We start from the raw sequence: 23,339 nt of genomic DNA on the forward strand, positions 1-23,339 counted from the left end.
CAGATTTTATTTGAGCTAAATTTAGCATATCTAAAGGTTACAAATTTTGATTAAGACCACACTCTTTTTCCCACTTTGTAATTTAGCCCTTCTAGTAATGTTTTGCAATGTAATGAGCTTTCTTGCAACATTTATAAAACCTTCAAGGTCAATAAGATTAGCTTTTCCTGATAAATGTTTTAAACTAAATTTTTACTTCTGCTATTAGAGATTGATTAGAACTTACCATAAGAGTAGTTACAAACATAATAAACTTGTGAAAAAAAACTCTGCTTTTATGTATCCTCATATAGTGTCATAAATCTTGGATAAAAATGCCCTTGTATAAAGCTAGTCTAATTCATTACCTGTGACTGATACATATTTAATTATTTTTTGTTTTGTTTTAAGCCTTGGTCATTACTTCAATGAATGGAAAGAAAATGAAAAATGCATTGTATAATTTGGCAGAAGCAGTATAAATGTCTCACTCATAATCTTAGAATGCAACTTTTAAATTTTGAACATATGGCTCTTTTGTTTAGATCTGAGAATTTTTCTGTAGCTGTTAGCTCTATGTAAAAAAATTAATTCTGTTTTCACTTGGTCATTATTTGGGCTAAAAGACTGATTCTTCAATTCTTCTGGTGAACCTAGTGATACATTTATTGACTTAGTTTCCAGTCTAAGATTCTTCAAACCCTGGAAGATCTGAGTTGGTTATACAGTTGTAGCTGCTGATGGGGTTTTCTGGGATTATTAACAAATATTTAATACCTGAAAAGACACTTAGATGAGTTGCACCATATTTTATAGAGTATTAACTTGCTTACCGTGTGTGAACTTATTTTGTTGTTTCAGTGACAAATCATTTGCTTTGTCACAAATTAAGCATCTATTACAATAGTCTCCAAATACATATTCTGGGGAAAAAAAAAGCTGTGATTTCCCCAGGATAATCCATGGCATTGAAAATCTGTGATTTTAATGAATGACTTATTGTTTGAAATAACCAACATCTTTTTTTTACAACATCGATGTTTTTGCTGGACATTAAAAAGCAGTGAAATGCTCTTGAAATTCACTGCTTATAAGTCTACTGGATCTACAAAACCCATTGCACCTCAACTCATAGTTTGAAACTTTACCCCTCAATTTTTCATAGTATGCTTCATTCAGTTTGATGAGAGATTTCCAGCTTTTCCTTGGACACTGCAAATTGTACCACACGTGCCTCCTAAAACCAAATTGCCAAATGCTTCTGTGACACCCTTTATCTCTTTCTTTCCATTGGCTTAAGTTCCTGAGAAGCAGAACAGATTTCTATGTAGCCAAGATGAAATCTCTTTCCTCTTGCTTCTGCCCAGTGCATAAAATCAGTTACTGATTGTCACATGAAATTCAAACACTCTACACCTCCAGGAAACCTTCTACCACCTGCTAACCAAAGATCAGATAACACAATCATGACTTTTGTCTGATAAAAACAAACAAACAAACAAACAAACAACAACAAAAAAAGAGAGATAAGAAAATCTCCTACACTTGGAATCATGTAGCGAGAGCTCCCCTTCCTGGCTAAATCTAGTTGAAATACTAAATCTGACTGGGAACTTCTTTTTTTTTTCTTTACTTAGAGAAACAATACTCAATGACATGTTTGAAAAGGATTAGCTATTAGCATTTGGACAAAGCTCTTACATGTCACCCACACTGTGAGGTTTTTTTCTCTTCTCTTTGAAACATGGCTCTAGCTGCTATGGTTACTTAGAAAAATTTCACAAGTGTGAAATGAATGTAACCTATGCTGAGTTAACAGCGTGCAGTGCCAAGAGAAGTGTAAGGAGAAGCTCTGAGCAAATCATTCAGGGACTGATGTGGGATTCAAATCCAACTGCAGATGCCTTGTAAGCAGTCAAGGATTTTGCCCAGCTGTATGCTGAAGCAGCAGCCTGGGTGCAACAAGAAGTTTAATTTATTGTATAACTTCCTGTAGTTAAATAATTACAAATACAACTCTAATGGGAATAGTATTGAGCAGATGTTAAAATTTAAACAGACTTTTTTTATCATATCAAAGAAGAATGAGTGATTCTGACCATTTTTACTGTTTGATTGACTGATTAACTCAGAGTAAACAAAGGCTATGGGGAGCAGGTTTTGCTGTAGAAAAAGCACTGTTCAACCTATGTCACCTGTACCCTCTGCAAAGGTGACAGCAAGATCTTCATTCTGTACAATAAGTACAGCAAGTATATCCCCATGATAATTGAGGTGTAACCTTTCAACAACTTGGTGAACAGGAGAAATGGCATAAAGCCAAGAACATAACTAATTAATAAATCCACAGATGCATAAATTAAGTAAACTGAGAGAGGAAAGAGAAATAGCCCAAACCAGAAGTCCAAGCAAAACGAAAGAGTGTCTCTGAGCTCTGTTTGGTAGTGCTTTGTCACAGAGATCCAAGAACTGGGAGGGTCAAGAGGGATGAAATTTGGGTGCAGCAGGTATAGAGTAAGACCTGGAATAATCATCATCATTTTTTTCACAGGGGCTGGAGATAAAGAAAAAAATATAAATTACTCATATAAGGAGTATTTTTAGATACATCATGTTCACCATGAAGCTTCATTTAATATCAAAGTGATCTGTGGCTGACCCAGAAATGCTGAATATTTTATTCTTTTAGGAGTCTGAAATCCTTAAACAAAATGAACAGGCACCTTTCACCCCACAGTACCGTAGGAGTTTCAGAGATGTGCTTTAAACAGAGGTGAAAGGATTGGGTGGGAGAGTAATGATGCTAAAAGCAACATCAATGAAAATCAATTTCCTTTATGAAAATAATAAGCAGTACCCTTTTGCTAGCAGCATGAGCTGCATTAAATGGCCCTTGTCTCAGAGAAAACATATTACACTTCTCCAACCTAAGAAGTGTTGCAGTTATGGGTAAGAAAGGCAGCTCCCTGAGGCCTGGCACCTTTCTCTAGAGGGGACATTCCAATGCACAGTACCACATGCTCACGGCTGCAATTTCAATGCAGCAAATCCTTCTTTCACACCAAAGAACTAAGCAGGGAATACACTTCAGTAGCACATTCAAGGGCAAGAGAAGGCATCTTAGGCCTCTGAAGCACACTATCAAAGACATTCAAGGACATCATTTAAAGTCTTTAGATTAGAACAAGAACTTCTATTTTCATTGAATAAAAAAATTGCTAAAAATACACTGAGAAAATTTGGGATCCATTTGTAAAATAATTGAAACAAAACTAAAGAGAAGCCATTCAGTGGCAGAACTCTGATGATGCTGACTAGAAAAAGCTGCTTGTTTATTTGCAGCTTCAAAATGTTAGCCTGTATGTGACCACTTTTATCTTTCCTTAAGGAGTGTTAAGGAAAAAAGAGAGATGTTCAGTCTCCCTGGCTAATGTACCAATTTAACTTCCAGTGTTTTGAGAAACTCAGTAAATGGGATGCTTGAGAAGTGTCAACCTCTCTAAATCTATGTATATAAAACTATACTTTTATATGTTGTTTTTGTTTTTTTAATCAGACATCAACAAAAGAAACTGGGAGCAGGAGAACATCCAGGAGTACCAGGACTCCCCAGTTCAGCCAGCATTATCCCATGTTACATGGGGAATCTGTGAAACTGAAAGTGATTTTATATATGGGGAAGTGGAGAATCGATTAGATTTACTTCAAGAGCAACTTAACAGGTAAAAACAAATAGAAAATAGCCTGTGTGTGAAAGAGTACATAATACACCTGATATTGAAGATGCTACAGAAGGAATGAGTCTGTGCAGGAAGTTTCCAAAAGCATTCAGATCGTCAGAAGCTCGAAAATATGTGTAATGGGAATATCACTTTTTTGTGTGTATGTATTCTGAGGAGGCCGTGTATCAGCTAAGTTAGGCTTTCCAGAATCTTGGAAAAACCAATTCTGGGAAATCTGGATACACAGTTTTTAAAAGTTGCCAGAATATTCATGTCTTTTGCTTCTAGTTACACACATTAGCTACTCTGAATGGCTTTGCAGTAGAGCTCTTTTCCTCAGCTGACTGTTTTAGACCATCTTTTAAACCAAGAAGTTGTACAGAGACGCCTCGAATTGTTAAATTTAAATCTCACCTCATCAAGAGTGCTGTTCCTAGATCACAGAACCATCCAGCAATTTGGGTTAGAAAGGACATTAAAGATCACCTAGTTCCAACCCCCTGCCACGGGCAGGGACACAAAACAGCAGTTTTCAGTATCTTCAAGATCTGAAGTACATTTTCTTTCTTGGAGACTCAAAGTACACCAGCTGCCTGCTTTTTAAAATGTATTGCAGATGAATTCCCTTTTTGATGCGTTAACTCTGTTTGCAACTCTATAATAAGTAATACCTGGGAATATGCAAAAGCACAATACTTATACCTGTTGCAACAGAAAAATTATACTTTCTTCATCAGAGTCCAATATCACTTTTGCTTAATATACGGCACTTAATATATATATTATGCTTAATATATATTTATTAAGCATAATATATATTAATTATTACCTATTAATAGATATTATTATATCTTATATTATTAATAGAAATTATTAATTATAGATATTATGCTTAATATATCTTGCTTTACTGGCAGCTAAGCAGCACAGCTTACAGCATCTTAAAAATATGGTTACAAAATTTTGATCCATCCTGCACTGTAATTTACCATGTAACTTCACTTAAATTGCCCTATGCTCAGGACCATTGATTTTTTTCATTATTTTCACTCTGTAATTTCATTAATTTAAATATTTTTCCATGGCAAATACTATGACACACACTCAGTCCTAATCATACTTTAGTAGCTATTCAGTGGCATTCTGCACTGAATATTTTAGCAATCAGTTTAAAGCCAAGTTAACTGCATAGTGATTCCTTCATCCACCAGAAGCCAATCAAACCAGAATATTTTACATTCCTGAATATGGCATAATGCATTAAAAGGACATTTTTAACACTTAACCCTAAACTGCTGTAATTTCTAGTTAAAATCAAGTAATCTAATTAGCTGCAAATGTCACATAACTAAATGCCTGCAGGATCCCCATCAACAGTACATAGTCTTTTGGTAACAATTCATTTTCTGAAACCTTAAGCTCTCAAAACTGAAGTTATACCTCAAAGTTACCATTGTTTTATCATGCAAGTTGTCAGTATTTTCTTCTGTCAGAAAATATAATTTTTGCTGAAAAACTAAGAATTAAATTTTTATGTATTTTATTATATCACTTTATTCTTTAAACTATTCTCATGTTTTAAAAGCTTTTCATGCTTTTGGTATTTGGGGCCTTGCTGGATTTTCTCCTAATATAACAAACAATATCCTTTCCTGCCTTTGTCACTTCTGACTTGCTAGCTTAAAAAGCATGGTCACTTCTCCCTGAATTTTTCCATGCCAAGTTAGAGGCTTGGCATAACAGTCAATTATTGAATTGACTGTACAAGGAATATGTCCCTAGAATTATCTCTGTTTCTTCTCTTTAAGCAATTGGAATTTCATGGACACTATGGGCCAAGTATTTAGGCCAGTTTACCTATTTGTTTAGGTAGCATGGATTTATGCAATGATGATGAATAAACACTACCAGAGACACTCTTTCATTTGAAGTACAAGGAAACATTCATGTACTAACAAAGTAAGAGGGGAGCAATTTTAGAGTTAATTCAAAGCCAAAAATAATTTTGAATGGATATCCTCCAATGCTACCTTTTATTCACTGAGGGGTTAAGGCCCAGGTGTAGCAGATGGAAGTTCTCTGGATGGTGGCATGTTCCTGCAGCATTTCACCCTGTGGCATCAGCACTGGGCTTGTGTGAGAGCAGCACATTGGCTAGTAGCAAGGAACACAAGGGCGCTGACCAAGAGGGCAAGTAGGGCACCTCGGACTCTGACAGTCAGAAGTCTGAGTTTGGGCTGTTTTTTTCTGAGAGCTGATGCCACAAAATCATCTTTTTCTGATGAAGGAAGAAACAGCATCCCAAATACACTTCAGTCATACCTTTTGGATTCATTTCACAGATGCTTTTATAAATAAATGATACAGGCAATGGACAACTCCAACAGGATAAAAAATAACATCAGTGCAGCACATGGTAAAAGCAAAAATCTGACAGCACGGTATCAATTCTGCTACTGTAGGGAGCCCAAGTAGTAACATTCACAACATTAAAGGCTGCCGGCAAAGATTTGTTTACTCTGTCAGAAGCTCAGTTGCTGTACAGAAGGCTGTATTATCTGCATTACCATCTGTCAGCATGTGCTGTAGCCTTCCAGCAGCTGGGAAGGTACAAAAGGCATTACCTTTTCCTGAGTTTGTCACAGGTTTTGGCAAGACCATTTAAAAATCATTTCAGTGCTATGGAGTTGTAAGTATGAACAAAATAATCAGTTCGAGGGTTTCAGAAGTCATATACAAATTTATAAAAAGGTGAAAAACGTTTTTAAATGTACAAAATTTGAACATTAGAAATGCTGACATTAATTCTGAGGCCTGCATAAGTTTGAATAAATTTTCACAGTAATGAGAATTGGGAAGTTGGATTTTTGATGGTTTTGGAAGCATCTTTCTTTTTCTAACTGTGGAAAAACACAAATGCAGTTTCTGCTTAGTTCAATGCATTGTATCAGCATGTCAGAATTCCTTGTCAGATGCATCAAAATAATGTCCCATGCCCAGCCAGCACAAATCACTTTAGTTACAATGAAGAGAATACATTTATTCCAGTTATTTTCAACCAGATATGCAGTCCCCTGTGTTGCTTCTTGTTGCAAATCTAAGGCACAGTGATGAACTCATTGTTAGTGTAGCAAAAACCAGAGAAAAGCTTGCAGGTATGTTCTGCAAGGGAAAGGGAGAGCCCGAAGCTTTGGAAGGGCTCAGGACTCCCTCTACTGTTCTCTCCTATTTAAGACATGTTCAGGCCACAACAAGCAATGGGTTTACTGGGAAACTGCAGGTCCGTCTTGAACACCTCTGTTCTCAGTGCATAAAATGCACCTGTTCCTGGCCATGAGCTAACTGATTTCATGTTCCCTCTCTAGGCTTGAATCCCAAATGACTGCTGATATCCAAACCATCCTGCAGCTTCTGCAAAGGCAGTCAACACTCATTCCACCTGCCTATAGCATGGTGACAGCAAGTGCAGAGTATCAAGAGCCAGCAGTCCGGGTCATACAAAAGCTTCAGCCTGCAGCATCAATTAAAACAGACAGAAGTTTCAGTCCTTCATCTCAGGTAAGTACATGTCCGTAAGATCAAAAGAGGTTTCCTAGTCTTCTTGTCTTATGAGGAAGAAATGCACCAATCTAGTGCTGGTACACTAGTTTAAGGAATATGAAATTATTATTTTGACCTAGCACCTCCACAGTGGACTTAAACACCACAATTTCAGAGGCCACATTTTCTATGAGGGTTGTAGAGATTCATACAATGATCTTATAATCAGACAGATTTACTTAATTGTAATTTTTTTTATAAAAGTTAGCAGAAAAGGAATCCAAGTGGTTAGAATGTTCAGAATTAAGCAATTCTGGAGTTATGTTCTAAAACAGAACTTCCTATTCCAGAATGTTGATTTCCATGCTCTTAGACTGGGTCTCAAGAGTAATCAGTCCTTCAGAAAGGGCTGCTAATATGTGTATCTTGATGTCATATTAGCAGGTCTGAGAGGAGGAAAAGATATCCAGACTTCTACAATTAATCAGCAGAATTGCATTCAATTACATTAAATCAAATGCAGTACCATGTAAAAAAATATTTCTACACTGTTTAATTTTCAAAAATTATTTTCCATCAACCATCTGAATGTGCTAATTTTGAACAGAACAAGGGCCTGGAAGAGACCAATGTAATTATTACCATCTTGGTTTTTTTCTTCCCTTACAGTGTCCTGAAATTTCAGATGTTGAAAAATCAAAACTGAAATCCAAAGAATCCTCTAGCGGAGTGCATCTGAGCACAGCCTCAGAAGACAACCTGGCTTCTTTTTTAGACCAAGAACGTGACCAGTCTGTAGAGCCACCCCCACAGCCTTGTAAAACTTGTCTCCCTCCAATTAGGCACCCTTCCTTGCCAGAATCTTCACTAAGCACTGTAGGAATCTTGAGTCTTCATAGGCATGTTTCTGATCCTGGTCTTCCTGGGAAATAGTACTTTTATACTATTACTTCACATAAAAATGTAAGTGCTTTTAATGGCTGTTTCTCCTTTTTTTTTTTTTTTTTTTGTATTTAAATCCTCTATACTTGACTCAGGGGCTACAAGGAATATACCATTATATGCAAAAGTACTGTATATTTTCCTAAATCTGAAGCTTGTAAGGTAAAGTTGAGCAGTTCTGATGTAAATATATATATACACACACTAACTGTATGTTCCAAATGTAAAACTGCCAGCATTCTCAAGGCACCTTATATTTTTATTTTTTTTTTAATAACATGCATGTTCTGAAATTACAGTTTACGTTGCATGGAGATTACCATTTACTGCTGTCATGGAAATAGTATTTTACTGTGGATATGTCTTCAGAGCAAATAGGAGACCAATAACAATAATTCACATAGAAAAACTCCTACCTGACCAAGCTAAAATTCAAGAAAAATGCTCTTCTAGCTCACTTTTGAAACTTGATTTATCTTTCTTGTAGTGAGCTTTTTGTACTACATCACAATGAGTCTGAATCTGAAGAAGGAATAGGGTAACCAAATCTTCTGAGTTTGAAACAATTAGGACAGAGAACACAGCCTCCTTTCAAACTAGTTAAAGTAGGGTAGTATTTTAACAGAGAGGAAAACTGCCATGTGGTGCAAAGTATCACCATAGGTCACATCCACAAACTGCATTAAATTGAATCATTTGTTTCCATCACATTTTGGGTTTTGATTTTTGTACTGTTATTTTTTAAATTGCATCATAGAATTCAGGTGTGATGAGCAGACAGGTGCTTTTCATCTGTCACACAAACATAATCAAATGCAATAAACCTAATTTCTATGTAATGCAGAAGACTGTGTTCCTTTTGTTCAATACAAATTATTAACAATGTTTTAATTTAAAAATATTTTACACATTTTTTTTTTAATAATTATTAGGGTGGCTGTTTGCAGTTACCTCTTTGTACTGACTGGCCCCTCTACAATGCTCACACACACACTCACACCCCACAGGTGCTGTGGACGTGTGCATGTGTGTATTTTATAGCTGTACATAGGTGTGTATGTATGTGTATGTGTATATATATTTATACACACACATACACACAAGTGTGTGTATATACCTACACTTACATGTAGGAGTATAGATATAGAGCTATATATATATATATGTATATATGTAAAATCACTTTCAGGAACAATTGTAAACTTTCTTATTACAAAATGAGTAAGCTTAGCTTGTGTCCAAAGCTGACTACATTAGAATAAAATGATCTAAGGTCTGTAGGCTTTAAATACAGTATGTACTGTATGTGCATAATGCTTTGTGAATACTTAGATTTAATTTTATTAAAATATTATTCTGCTTCAAATGTTGTGTTTCTTTTAGAAGGAAATTATGTTTTAATTACTGCTTTCAAATATTTTTACATATCCATTATGATTTTCTAATCTTATAGTTCTAATGTGAAATTCCTCTAGCATGAGTACTGTTTACAGAAAAGCGTGTAATCCAGTTAGAGTGGGAGCACATAAATTTTACCTAAAATCAAGCTAAACCCCCTGTCCAAAATCAGTGCTACAGAGAGATGCAAGAGTGACTGTCCCTCACATAGATACATTCCTTGTATGTTGGGGTCATAATCAAACGTGACACTTCAGTCATACACAGCTGGTAGATAAACCCAAGGTGGGTAAATCTTTCGTCATTTAAAATTAGTGTGAGTGTTAAGCTACTGAGCATGGCTCTGCTTTACATTTGCTTTTAAGGATACCAAAATAAATTAAGTCAATACTTTTGTCACTCAAAAGATAAACCAACCCTTCCCATACAAGATCAAATTTTCTACTGCCTCATACTACTCTTGATTGTTGAAAGGTCCAAATGGTAAAACAGGCTGACTGTTCTACCGCGATGACAGGAGGGCTGAACTGCTCCGTGCCTTGCAGGGTCAGATGCTAGTACCAGGAACATTAATCCACAAATGCCAGAGGTTTATGTCCAAAAAGGAGACAGAGGACTCCTGCAACTTGATTAGAATAAAGGGAAGGAGAGTCCCTGGGGCACACACCCGTGGGGTTTTCTCTCAGTTTCGGAGGTGCAGCCTCCTTTTATCCTGAACTCCCGGCCACACGTTGCCCCCTTCCTTACCCCACTGGCTGAGAAACTAGAAAGGTACAGCCTTCCCAAACTCCCTACCACATATTCCCCCTTGAACCTGTCATTTTACCCTGACATTCAGGCTCGTGCAGACCCTTGCCTGTTTCAGGAGCAAAGCTGTCTGGGCTCTGCAACAAACTCGCTGCTTGAGGTTAGTAAAGACATTGAGACCCATTTCAAAGGCCTTACCACCCATACCCTCACCCATGGAATTGTTTGTAAAGACATTAGCACACATCTTTCCTCCCACTAGGGACCAGTCAGAAACTCTGCCTGCATATACTTCAGTGGAAACAAGAGTGTTGGATAACAAATACCTTCTGTGAGGTTTTGTTGTTTGGGTTTTTTTAAATAGCAAGGGTTAAGGACTTCTGCTCTATCTCAGCCTGGTAACTAACACTCATGTCTGTTGCAAGAAACAAGTAAGCACATTTTCTAAAAAGGCATTTGTTATGCTACTTTCTAAAAAGTCTAGTACAAAATAAAAATAAAATTAATGAAAAATATAATGCATGAGCATTGCTTTACAAAAGGCCTTTTGTCCAATTTTATCACCTGGTATTTCTCATTACTGCAAAGAGATTGAGCAAAGCAGGTGGCCTGAGGAAGGAGCATTGGGGAGGGAAGAGGAAGAGTGACAACTACTGCAGTCAGTCAAAGTGAAGGAAAAGCTAAACTTACTCCATTTTCTGGCTCAAAAAGACTTTGTTTCTTCCTTTATCCTTGTACCAAAGAAAAAAAATCTCAAATGGGTGCAAATAAGGGAGACTTCTTAAAGTTATGGAGATTCTAAGCTCCCTGCCAAGGAATCCAGAAAAGATTAAAGTGTAGTTGCAACATTCTAGCTACCCCTTCCTTGCCACCAAAAGATCTGGCTTCTCAGGTAACTTCTTTTCTGGATGAGGTTCAATGAAGACCCACTGCTTCAACATTTTTTCTTCCAGAAACAGGTAAAAACCAGTGAGTATGGAAATTTATTAATTTTCTAAACAGCAAAAATTGCCCCTTTTATTTGCAGGTGATTTTGCTGGGAGTTTTTGGGAGGGTTTTTTGAAGGGTGGGCCTCCCTATAAGTCCGGTCTGGTTTTCACTTGATAGAAGTGGGTCTGTGTTATCCAAATCAAACTAAGAATATTAATGTCAAGGGTTGTATACCCAACACAGCTGTAACAAGATCCATAGAAGCTTTCAGAACTTTAGGAGCAAGTTTTGGGTTTGCTTGAGCTTAGGAACATTTGGCTATGTATATTAAAAACTTGTGGCTAAAAATAAATATAAATTATAAGCTGTAAATATAGAGAAGTCTCCTGAAAATTCAGGAATAGCTAAAGTAGCTGAAGTACAAAATCTCCTTGTGGACAATCACTTCAAATGTGAGAGGTGAGACTGTAAGATCAGCACAGCTCTTGATGGATCTAATTGGCTCCTACCAGTTACAAATGTAGTTCAACATTTAAAGCAAAGGAGAGGTTGTGATGCTTTTCAATAGTTAAGCTGTACAGCAACCTGAACTATTTGGATGTGCACATTCATCTACAGGCACAGATTTAGATTTACTGTAATACACAGTAGTTCATGTGTCTTGACCCAACTGCTGTTTCCTGGAAGTACACAACCAGCTGCATGTCTCTTTTCTTCTATGTTCGATTGCTGTTCACTTTGCAAATGCATTTTCTGATCTCCCACCTCACTGCTGGCTCTCCACAGATGGACCTCTCTTCCCTTTTCCTGCTGTAAATTGTGCCCTAGCAATTTCATCTCTCTGGTGAGCACTCATCAAAGTTCCTGTCTCATTCACCAGCATCATAAGTAACATACAAAAAGCTGAAATGCACTACTTGGCAGAGCCTCTGGCTGCCTGCTGAGGTGAAGCAACTGGAGTCTTGCCCACTGATAAATTGTAAGTCTTCTTATTGGAGCTGCTGAGCTCTAAAATGCTGAGCACAAATAGAATCTCAGGAGACTGCAACACCAGCACAGCAGAAAGAACGATTCCTCCCATGACTGGTGTACTTAATACCACACCTGCAGATCAGCACCCTTAATCTTCCCATCCTCTCTGTTAAATATTCTTTATAAATATTCACACACTGTGAGCAGCGTGTAAGAATGTACACTGCACGGTGCAGTGCGGCGATGTGCTGTGCAGAGCTGTGCTGTGTGGCGCAGTGTGGTGCAGTGTGCTGATGTGTGGTGCTGTGCTGTGCAGTGTAGTGCTGTGCAGTGCTGTGCGCTGATGCGCTGATGTGCGGTGTGGTGCTGTGCAGTGTGGTGCAGTGCTGTGTGCTGATGTGTGGTGCAGTGCTGTGCGCTGATATGCGGTGCGGAGGTGTGCTGTGCAGTGCTCTGCGCTGATGTGCAGTGCGGTGCTGTGCAGTGTGATGCGGTGCGGTGCTGTGCAGTGCTGTGCACTGATACGCTGATGTGCGGTGTGGTGCTGTGCAGTGTGGTGCAGTGCTGTGTGCTGATGTACAGTGCGGTGCTGTGTGCTGATATGCAGTGCGGTGCAATGCTGTGCTGTGCAGTGCAGTGTGGTGCGCTGATGTGCGGTGCAATGCTGTGTGCTGATATGTAGTGCGGTGCTGTGCTGTGCAGTGCTCTGCGCTGATGTGCGGTGCGGTGCTGTGCAGTGTGATGCGGTGCGGTGCCGTGCAATGCTGTGCGCTGATGCACTGATGTGCAGTGCCGTGCTGTGCAGTGATGTGCAGTGCTGTATGCTGTGCAGTGCGGTGCAGTGCTGTGTGCTGATATGCGGCGCGGTGCGGTGCTGTGCAGTGCTGTGTGCTGATGTGCGGTGCGGTGCTGTGCGGTGCGGTGCGGTGATGTGCAGTGCTGTGCGCTGATGTGCGGTGAGGTGCGATGCGGCGCTGAGCCGCGACGGCTGGGCCACGTCCCGGCTTCCCCGCTGCGCTCCGGCCGAGCAGGAAGGGCAGCGTCGGGTCTGTAGCGGGCCGGGCGGTGGCACTGCGCAGCCTTTGTGATAGCCGAGGGGAAAGCCGAGTGCTCCTCCCCTGCGCTGCCAGAGCGACTGCTATGAACCCTGACACCAATTTCAATTACATCTGAAAGGGACAAAGGTCTCAAAAATCGGTGTAAATGTCCAGGAGAGCGATAGTCAGGGTATTTCCTTTATTCATGGTCAGAGCAGGAGCTCAGCCATCATCTGTGCAACCTCACACTAGCTGGAATAAACATGTAACATTCTTTATCTCTGGAAGTCTCAAATGTCCTTTTAATGTCTGCAAACTCTTAGAGCCAGTAAAGGATTGTTTTGGAATTAACATACAGCCTGATTTACCACCACAGTGTACACAACAAAGCAAACACACAAACAACCCATCTGCACACAGAATGTCCTGTGGGCTCCCAAAACAGAGCAAGAAAGGCTCATGTGCCTTCCAGCGAAGGTGCTGGAGACAGAAGAAAAAGTACTAGGGGGAAGGAAATCTTTCAAGGGAAAGTTGCATAAAGTAGAAATGAAAAAGTAATGATGAAATAACAGTGAAACTAGAGATAAGCATAAGAATGATGAAATGAAAGCAAAAACAAATTAAGTTCTTCTACAAAAGAAGCCTCTAGCTAAAGGAAGCTCCTCTGAGAGCAGACTACTGCAGCACATCTCAACGTGACAAGCAGCTGAGGGTACAATTTGAACTACAGAATACTTTAGGCTGGGAAAGGACCTCTGGAGATAGCTGGCTTTCTTTTAAAAGCAAGACATTTAATCAAGGACACTGTCAAGCAAAGTGTTGAATCTTCTTCAACACTTCCTTCTATTGAGGAAATTTTTGCTACTTCTCTAAGCAATATATTCCAATGTCTAATTGTTTCTAGAGAGGATAATATTTTCTTCTGACACCTAGAGATAATTTCCTCTAGAGAAACATTTTCCAATTCCCTTTTGTCCTATGTACCCCAGTGAAGAAACATCCAACTTTTAGGAGCTGAAGAACTGTTGGTGTCCCAAGACAGGTTCTTTGACCCAGTTTGCAAGAGACTGATCTACACAGAGAATCAAGGTATTTGATTTATTTACAGTTCTGCCTTGCACAGAAGGAGGTGCTTGGTGGCAAATTCACAGTCAGCACCATGACTGTCAACATTTTTTTACATTTTATCAGACAAAGGCATTAACACTCATTGGCTACAAGTTACAAAGTTTTTCATATTAATTAGTACTCTTTTTTCTATTGGTTAAACTATTCCCTCGCTTCTTATGCTGATTAGTCCACATGCCCAGCCTTTCTCTTCTTCTGAGTCAGGGTTTCCTGGATTGGTGGTCTGTGAATCAGTGGTCAGAACCTCGTCAGGCCAGAATTACCTTCTATGCAGTCAGAGCCAATCTCAGCACAATTGCTGAAATGTCTTCATTATTTTTTCCCTTACCTTGGGAGTCCTGCCAAATGTCCTTGAGGCCCATAAATTGTGTTCTTTGGTTCTGCTATCAGTGATACATCCTTATTCCCAGGCTTTGTTAACCTCCCCCTAGGTCTGAGATCATTGAAACATGCCAAAGCCCTAGACCTGAACAAGGCAATTTTACTAACAAATAAATTATCTTTCTAACACCCAAATATCACCGCGGTTGCATCTCCCCGACCCTTATTTTCTCCAGGCTTTGTAAATGTAGTTCTTTCAAATGTGTGACAGGCTCTCCAATCCTGTTGGCCCCTGGACTCTACAATTTTTCAGTCCTTTGAACTGCCCCGGACCAAAACTGAACACAGTAATCCAGGCACTCTCTGTTTATCATTTTGCTTTATCCCAGAATCACACTGAGGTTCCCCAAACCCCCACCATGGAAACCAAGACTGCTTCTGAAGCTCAGTGACATGTACGGTATGGGTGAAACCTCATCTCAGGGAGAGATCTTCCATGGCTTCAGACACCAACCAAGCACCTCCTATTGCTGCCACTGCGTGCCGGGGCAGCAGCCAGCGCCCGAAACCCTGACACGCTGTGAGCGGCCCGGGAAGTGAGCACTCTGAGTGGAAAGTGAAAGAGATGTTTCCGTTTATGACTGTGTTTTTCAGCCCACGGTTACTGTCAAAGGTTTCGTTACTGGCAAAGGTTTCGTTTTCAACACTGAGGAGTGGCACTGAGCAGTGCCCGGCGCGGAGCTGCCCGGCCCCGCCAGCCCGGTCCCGGCGAGCCGAGCCCTCACGCACCGCCCTCCCAAGCGAAACCGAAAGCGGCGCCGGTGCTGGGCAGGCTGGGCCGGGCCGGGCCATGCCAGCCGAGGGTTCGCGGAGAGTTCGCTGAGGGGCCGCGGCCGCGCTGCTCGCCGGGCCCAGGCGCAGCCCCAGCAGCGGCGGGCGCCGCCATGGCAGAGGGCAGCCGGGACGAGCTGTTCCTCTACATGATCGACTGCTTCAGGCCGCGGCTGAAGCAGTTCATCCAGGTGCAGCCCGTGCTGGACCGGCTGCCCTCGCTGAGCGCCGAGGACCGGGACAGGGTCCGTGCGGCCGCCGAGCAGCGGGGCGCGGTGGCGGGCGCCGAGGAGCTGCTGCAGGCCGTGGAGCGGGGGCCCCGCGGCCGCGGCCCGATCCGCGAGTTCCTGCAGGCGCTGGAGTACGGCGGCTGCAGCCTTGCCGCCTGCTACGCCAACCCCAGCCTGAGCCAGCTGCCCTCGCCGGCAGAGGAGGCCGAGCACGACCTCTGCGTGCACCTGGTGCAGCTGCTGCACGGCACGCTGGTGGACAGGATGCGCGCCGGGCCGGTGGCCCAGAAATGCCTGCAGATGGAGATCTTCCAGGACGAGGACGTGGAGCGGGTGAGTCCGGGCGCAGGCAGTGCCACAGACACTGACCAGCCCCAGGGGCTGTGGGGCAGGTACGGGGCCACAGCTACAAATGGCAGAGTAAATGCAAAAAAAAAAAAAGGGGAGTTCCCAGACTTGGGGGAAAATAAATAATGGGTCCAGGTAAGCCGGTAAAGATTCTTGACAATGGGCCAGCAGGTGGCATGCCAGCTAAGAGCCTGGCAAAGAAAAATGCCAGGAACAGAGGGCTGGACCAAGACAGTGTCTAAGTGAAGAAATATGTCAGACTTTACTTTACTTATCATTTTGCCACAGACCTTAGGCTCAGAAGATCATTGTCTTTTGGCCCTTGAATCATACCAGGAAGTAGTGATGTGAAGAAGTCTGTGAAGTCCTAAATAATACTGAGTTAAAATAAAGCAAGATTTTCTGTCCCCTTTTTTGCTATAGGTTCACTGAGGACTGTCACACTAGACAATGACGTGAGCAGAAATACCAGTTGGACAAGAACTAGGAAGTGTTAACCTTTGATGCTAATATTGTCCAGTGTTGATTCCACCTGGCTAAGAATAACTTGCCTGGAACGTGAAACCTACTTGAAACTAAAAAAAAAAAAAAAATTATATCCTGAAACAGTGCTAGAACAAATTGAAATAATAATTGCCATAGCAATAAGGGGAAAACTGGTAAACTAAGGGTGGAACTAAGTCACATTTGCACTCTGAGCCTTTGCATCCACTTTTGAGGACGTTTTATGCTCCATCTCAGTTAAATGGCTGTATGCTTCATCTCAGTTAAATGGCTGTAAGATATATAATTTTGTCTTGTGACCATCAGGTGGCAGCAATGATCAGACGCCAAGCATGGTAACACAGCAGGCAGATGTAGAGGTCTTTTAGGAAGCTACTGGCTCCGTTCCCTAGTAATAGGTCCTCATGTTCCCCTGGGTCACCTTTTTGCTGCTGGTATTTCCATCAAACCATTTAATACCCTTCACAATCCTGCCAGTTTAAACCCCAGTGTAGTTTAGGCTTTCTCATGTCTCCCACTTTCCACACACTTCCTTTTGGTCATGTATCTCACTCAGGTGTTCCCACTGCTATGCCTGCCCATTTCCTTGCATATCAGAATGGATCGTTCTTGAGCCTTGAGAAAATAGCCCTTGAGACTGATCACCTGTCTCAAGCTGCTTTGCTCTTGGGGTCATGGTTTTGTTCCTCATGCAACCACATGTCAAATTCTGCTTGTGACAGCCTTGGGACACAGTTCCATAGCTTCTTTGAGGGCAGTAGACACTTTCTAGAGGCTCAGGTATTGTTTTTTTAAGTGGAAGTTGAGATGATGAAGCCGAAGTTTAAGAAGGAAAATGTTCTATTTTATGTGTGAGGTCATGAGCTTTGATAAACCGTCTGACAGCATTTCTCCTTAATCAAGGTTGCCTATTCCCTAAGCCATTCTAAACACTAGTTGTTCCACAATACTAATAACTATTATATAGTGGTTACTGTTGCAACCATTGTCTGGTACTACCAGTCTCTCCAATTAAGTTCCAGATCTCGTAGGTTTCATATATCCTACCCAAAACCAGATGGGATGAGCATGAGGTTGTACAAAATTGCAAGAATTCTCTTCTGATGAGTGTCAGGTCTACTTTATATCTTTATTATTCAGTATGCTTTAATTAAACAGGGGAATGCTTTTTGAAACTATACTATTCTTATGAATGTCCTCAGACCATTTCCAAAGTCTATGTGAGGGTTGTTTCTTGTCTTTTATTTTTGCCAGATCCAGACTGTTATTGACAATCGTGGGAACAGAGATGGTGCAAGGGAGCTACTGAGCAGAATAGTCCAGAAGAAAGCCTGGTTCTCTCCTTTTTTGATTGCTCTCCGTGAAACCCAACATGAAGACCTTGCAGATGATTTAAGTGGAAATACAGGAGGTAATCATCTTATTTCACTGGTACAGATATGTGGATTTTTAATAGCTCTTCTTTTTTTTCTTCTTTTTTTTTCTTTTTTTTGTACTGTTACTTAGGAAGCAGTGCAGGATTCCTACCATATTATTTTAATGAGACACTGGGACTGATGCTTTTGTTTGTCCAGGGATTTCAAAATCAAGTTATGTAACAGTTTAATTGGTAGATTTTTAAATACTGAAAATCCCTATTAAGCAATATGAGAATTACAACAGTATGGATTTAGTTACAATTAAACTGAATCTTACTTTTAAAACCCATTGGCTTTCAGTGTGATTTTTATAATCATTCATAAACATACTTTAAAAATTAATTTAAACAAACAAAACAGACTTTACCTGAATTTCTTCTTCAGTACAAGTGTTTTCTTTACAGAACAGTTTACAAATATTTTTGTCATTTTAAAGTACTTTGCATACATTAAGACATTCAAAAGTCTCAAAACATTATAAAATTTACTAAAAATAATGCAATAAACTAGTAAAGGGGCTACTCCTCTTCATTCCTGTATAATGTTTATAATACTGTAAAGTTATCCCATTCTTAAATATAAAAAAGAAAGCAGCCCCTAAATAATTTATCCCTTATTTTTGGTCCCCATATGTTTTATAAAATTTTAGTGACTAAATTACTTTAACAGATTTCCCATTTAGCAGCTTCAGCCTGCTCACTTGAGGAGCAGAGCTGTCTCTGTGCTTTTAGTTGCTGCATATGGGTCAGAGCATTAAGACTGAGGTAAGAAGCACATGAGGGTGTCTCTTCCAGCTTTGGACAGAAATCAGACAGTGCTCTCCCAGACACACACAGGCAGCTGTGAGATATGAGGATGCAGTTCAAAAACGGTTGGTTGAGTGTTGCAGTCTGCAGGCCAAGACCAACCAAGTCTGAACCTCAGATCATTTTGAGTGGAACTTAGGTGATGGGAATAGCTCAGCAGCTATTGTGATCCTAATTTTCATTCTGTGTTGCAGCTGTGTGAGGTTTAAATTATTGTTTTCACTACTTTGCCATCACTAAGGCAAACAAAGTAACAGATATATAAATTATTAATATTTTTTTTCTATTCTTTTCACATTTTGCATTTCTGAATTTTTACTATAGTGCAGACTATATAGGTTAAAACTGAAGTTTAATTCAGTTGTTTGATGGACTACTGAATGAATACATTTATTCCACAATTTCTTTGTAATCTTGGGTGATGTAGGCCCCACAACAAACTGTACAGACTGATGTGTAAAGCATGAATGGTGGTGCTCTTACCAGAGGATAAGTAATTTTCCATGTACACAGTCCTGTATGTGTGTAGATATGTAAAATGTATGGTTGCAGGAGCATGCCCTGAGATAAGGTCCTAGAGAAGAAACAGCTTCATTGGGCATTGTGGATGAAGAGCACTGCTGCTACATTTTGTCATTGCAGCTTGACCCCCTGTGATTTCTTATAGTAAGATATGTTGTTATTAGCACAGAAATTGAGAACTTCATAAAAATAAATCTATTAACCTCTTTAAATTTAGTTTCTAATTGTAAATTAGTAAATTCTTAGCAAATATTTGTATGAAGGTCAAAATTCCAGACTATAATATTTGAGTCAAGACCAAGACCATATGTTATACTGTTATGTGCCTGATAAATACAGGTTAGTTCTGTGTTTTCTAGGCTCCACACTAAAAGAAATGAAATGTTTTGTAGAACTGCCTTAGAATTTCTCTGTATTTTCTGGGAACAGAGAATAAACAAAGTGGGATGGAGCAGACTACGAATGAAGAAACAGAAGTTACAAGCCAACCAGGATACGTCACAGAGGAGAATTTGAAACAGGAAGAAAATGTGGATGACAGTTCCAGCAGTGAGAACAGTCTGTTGGAAACATCCATAGAAAAGAATTCTGTGATGTCAGGTTTGTCCACTAACTGGTGTTATGATCTGGTACCTGTGTGAATAAATGAGTAGTTTTGAAATATATTCAATACTTTTGATAGAAATATTAATATTATTAGGTTAGTATTTTATTTCACACCCATCCATAGTAGGCTTATACTATCCAATGACAACAGTAGGTTAACATTATCAACTCTGTACAGTGTTGACTAAGTTTAAGATAAGAGGAATGTTTTTATGCCACTAAAACTGCAGCTCTATTTAAAGTGCTTCTTTCTAGAAGGCTGGAAATGCTGTATAGAAAAGCATTTTTCTTTTGAGAAGTCCTTCAGTGTTGTCCAACGAGTAATTTTTTCTGTTCATTTTAAGGTTTTTTAACTTACAGAATATCAAACAACCTTTCTCATGTCACATACACACTCGGAAGTACATTTTTAGTAAAAATGTTTTGGAATGGTTGTGGCCTGTTGTTCATTTAGACCACTCTTAAAAACATGCCTTGGGAGTTGATTATGAGTGACAGCAATTACAGCAACAATGCCCTGACACGGCCGTGAACCAGTGATTCAAACATGCACTGCATGATTCAGGAACCGTGTGTGTTCCAGGCTCTCATGGAGCTCAAACAATAGTTACAGCTAAGGTTAATCCTGCCTGAAATCATACCAGTGGGCTTTCTCAGCCAAAGGAGTAGGACAGCTAAGGCTGCTCTCTTTTTATCAAACATGGATAACTTTTTAAAAATGTCTCTGAAAAGCTGGAGCCTTTCAATGTGCAACAGTAGTAGCCTATTTCTCTTTTTGCATGATATTAACAGGATGTCACACTGCTTTGTAGCAAGTACAGCAAAATTATCAACTTGGTTTTCCTGGGTTAGAACATAATATGTCAGTATAAAGAAGAGGTGCCAAAAATTTAATGATAATTCAAAGTAGATGAGACTGGATTATTCTTTCTGGATAAAGCTAAGGGTCTTATTGGGCCTACTAAGGGTAGGTTTTCATTGCTGTTAGCCTGATCTTCTACTTGCCTCTAGTTGGGTTGAGAATTACAGAAAATGAGATCTATCAGTTATTAACTAGCGTGCGACAAGCTCATTGTGGATAAAAAACTGTTCTCAGCACAGAACTGGAATTAATAGAGTGAGTATTAGCAGTCTGGGCACTTGAGCAGATCTGTGCAGTGAAATGCTAAGGGGATACAGAGTACATGTATTCCATCAGTTTGTTTCAGATTGACTTCAGTCTCATGTGGACTGTGCACCTGCAAGTAATTAGAACAAATCTCATTTGGTTTCAGCTGACAGTTCATTTTTTTCTGATCTACACCAGCTCTGTGATATGAACCAAAGTGGTGTAAGGTGGGACAATTGACAGATTACCTGAAAACATGCAGTTCTGAGATGAACCAAAGCACCAGTGTAGATGCAGGGTAACAAGGGCTGCCAGGAGGCAGTGCTGCTTGGAGATTTCTGCAGAGGAAATCTCACATTTTCTGCCTCACATTCAGCCATCCTCAAGTGCAGTAGCTTTTGATATTAATGCACTTGTACACTCAGACTTAACAGCACTCCGGTCTTTTTTCATTTCCTATGACCATCCTTTCTCATGATTTCATAAGACAGTAATTTTAGACCAGGAAGATTAAAATACAAATGGAACCCCGATTCTACTTCCAAGTGAGCTAGGAACCCACCTAGTTTGTAATTTGATGCTGTTGAGTGTACTCAGTTTTGCAGTACAGTCCTACAATTCCTTTATGTCTTGAAAAGGACATATTTCAAGAAGAAGCTTTTCAGGTAATTTGAAATTGCTGCCATTTGCATTGTATCTGGAGCTTCCTCTAACCCTCTTATTTAGGTAGATGAAACAGAGACAGTCAGAAGGTATGAGAGCAGTAAGGCCATAAAAACAAGTAGAAATAGATCATTGAGCCCAAGAGATAACTAGAGAAAAATTGAGCATGCAAAAACGCAGATGAGAAACTTCACACACAAAATTACACAAAAGCAAGTAAATTCACTAGGTTAACACGGATTAAGTTGCTGCAGTTACCTATATAAACACCAAATTAAATAATAGCAGCTCTCTTTTTCAAGGCTCGCTTGTCATTGCATTCCATTCCATTGTCTCTCTACTTATTTAGTACTCAGTGTAAAGTGACTGAAAATCTTCCTGTGAAATCATCCTGTGAAATTCCACATTACAATGTGCAAGCAGGACTCTAAGGGAAGATTAGCAGAAGTGGTAAAAACAGCTGTTAGGATAATAACTCTTTTATTTTCATTTTTTTGAAAATGCTTACTGCTTTGGGGTTTTTAAAATTTATTTTCTTTTAAAATAATTCAAGTAAGTTGCCACAGTTGAAAAAGGAGAACGTTGTTCTATTCACCTTTCTTTGGAAGATGAGTATTTTACATTTCACATTACCGCTGATGTTTTCTGTTGAGAGATTGTTGTATAAGGCATGCTGCACATTGTAATTCAGATAATTGTGTACAACACACTTTATAGATTCATATTCTCGGGACTTTTAGAAAGTCATTTTAGATGGGACACCATATGGAATAGATACAGAGAATTTTAATTTTCTCCTATTTTTTCCCTATTTTATGTGGATTTCTGGAAAGTGAAAGCAAGAGATAGCAGTGTCATCTTCATAGCTGGGAGTTCTTATTAATTCTACTAATTAGTTTGTCACAGGTCTTTGAACGTGGCTTGTAACTGGTGAGGTTTTCTTTTTTTGCCTTTCTGTTGACTGCGTTCATTTCTTAGAAAAACTACTAATGCCTGACTCCTAGTGGTAGCTAAGATAGCTTCATAACTTTGCTGCGTGCAGACTAGGTTCAATTTCCACCTCACTCACCAAGACTTTATAGTGTATATTTCAGGCATTCCCTTCTAGGACTCCATAAGTGCTAAATTCCATTCAGTGCTAAATTCTCATTCACAGAATCTATTTTGCCTTATGAATATTTTTTGGGGGACAATAAGTTATGAAAAATGTCTATGGACCATAATAGGATATTCACTGGAAATAACTTGATGGCAACACAGGCCCATTGTTAATTGCTCTTGCTAATTAAGCAAAACATTGGTCAACACTGTTATTGCGGCTGATTCCATCTGACGCTGTGGGCTCAGTTGCAGAGTGCTGTGGGCAAGCTGACAGCTCGGGGTGGTGCTGCTGGCGGCCGGTTTTCCCGGGAGAGCTGGGTGCGTGTCTCCTCAGGCGCTATGGAAGGGCTGAGCTTTGGGGCGCTGGTGCGAGGCGGGCCCGGCCCGGCAGAGGGCGAGCGGAGCGCGGCGATCCCCGAGCGGCGCCGCCGCTGCTGCTCCGCGCGGTTCGATCCCCCCATCGCTGCTCGCGATTAGTCGGGAACT

The 23,339-nt window shown here is 40.1% G+C and overlaps 2 protein-coding genes across 5 annotated transcripts in view; both read left to right on the plus strand.

The window, feature by feature from the left end:
* Positions 1 to 10,804, plus strand: part of KCNH7 (potassium voltage-gated channel subfamily H member 7) — a 207,502-nt gene extending 196,698 nt beyond the window's left edge. For all 4 annotated transcript variants that reach the window (XM_058027488.1, XM_058027492.1, XM_058027491.1 and 1 more), the window contains 3 exons: positions 3,536 to 3,701; positions 7,067 to 7,259; positions 7,911 to 10,804. In XM_058027488.1, the coding sequence (XP_057883471.1) occupies positions 3,536 to 3,701; positions 7,067 to 7,259; positions 7,911 to 8,174 (623 nt within the window). In that variant the 3' untranslated portion in view covers positions 8,175 to 10,804. The remainder of the gene's footprint in view (positions 1 to 3,535; positions 3,702 to 7,066; positions 7,260 to 7,910) is intronic.
* Positions 10,805 to 15,651: 4,847 nt separating this feature from the next.
* The window catches only part of IFIH1 (interferon induced with helicase C domain 1), a 28,225-nt gene continuing 20,537 nt past the window's right edge, over positions 15,652 to 23,339 (plus strand). The window contains exons 1-3 of the mRNA XM_058027506.1: positions 15,652 to 16,110; positions 17,884 to 18,040; positions 19,805 to 19,975. Of these exons, the coding sequence (XP_057883489.1) occupies positions 15,661 to 16,110; positions 17,884 to 18,040; positions 19,805 to 19,975 (778 nt within the window). The 5' untranslated portion in view covers positions 15,652 to 15,660. The remainder of the gene's footprint in view (positions 16,111 to 17,883; positions 18,041 to 19,804; positions 19,976 to 23,339) is intronic.

This window comes from Melospiza georgiana, chromosome 7, assembly GCF_028018845.1.
Source record: "Melospiza georgiana isolate bMelGeo1 chromosome 7, bMelGeo1.pri, whole genome shotgun sequence".
Lineage (NCBI taxonomy): Eukaryota > Metazoa > Chordata > Aves > Passeriformes > Passerellidae > Melospiza > Melospiza georgiana.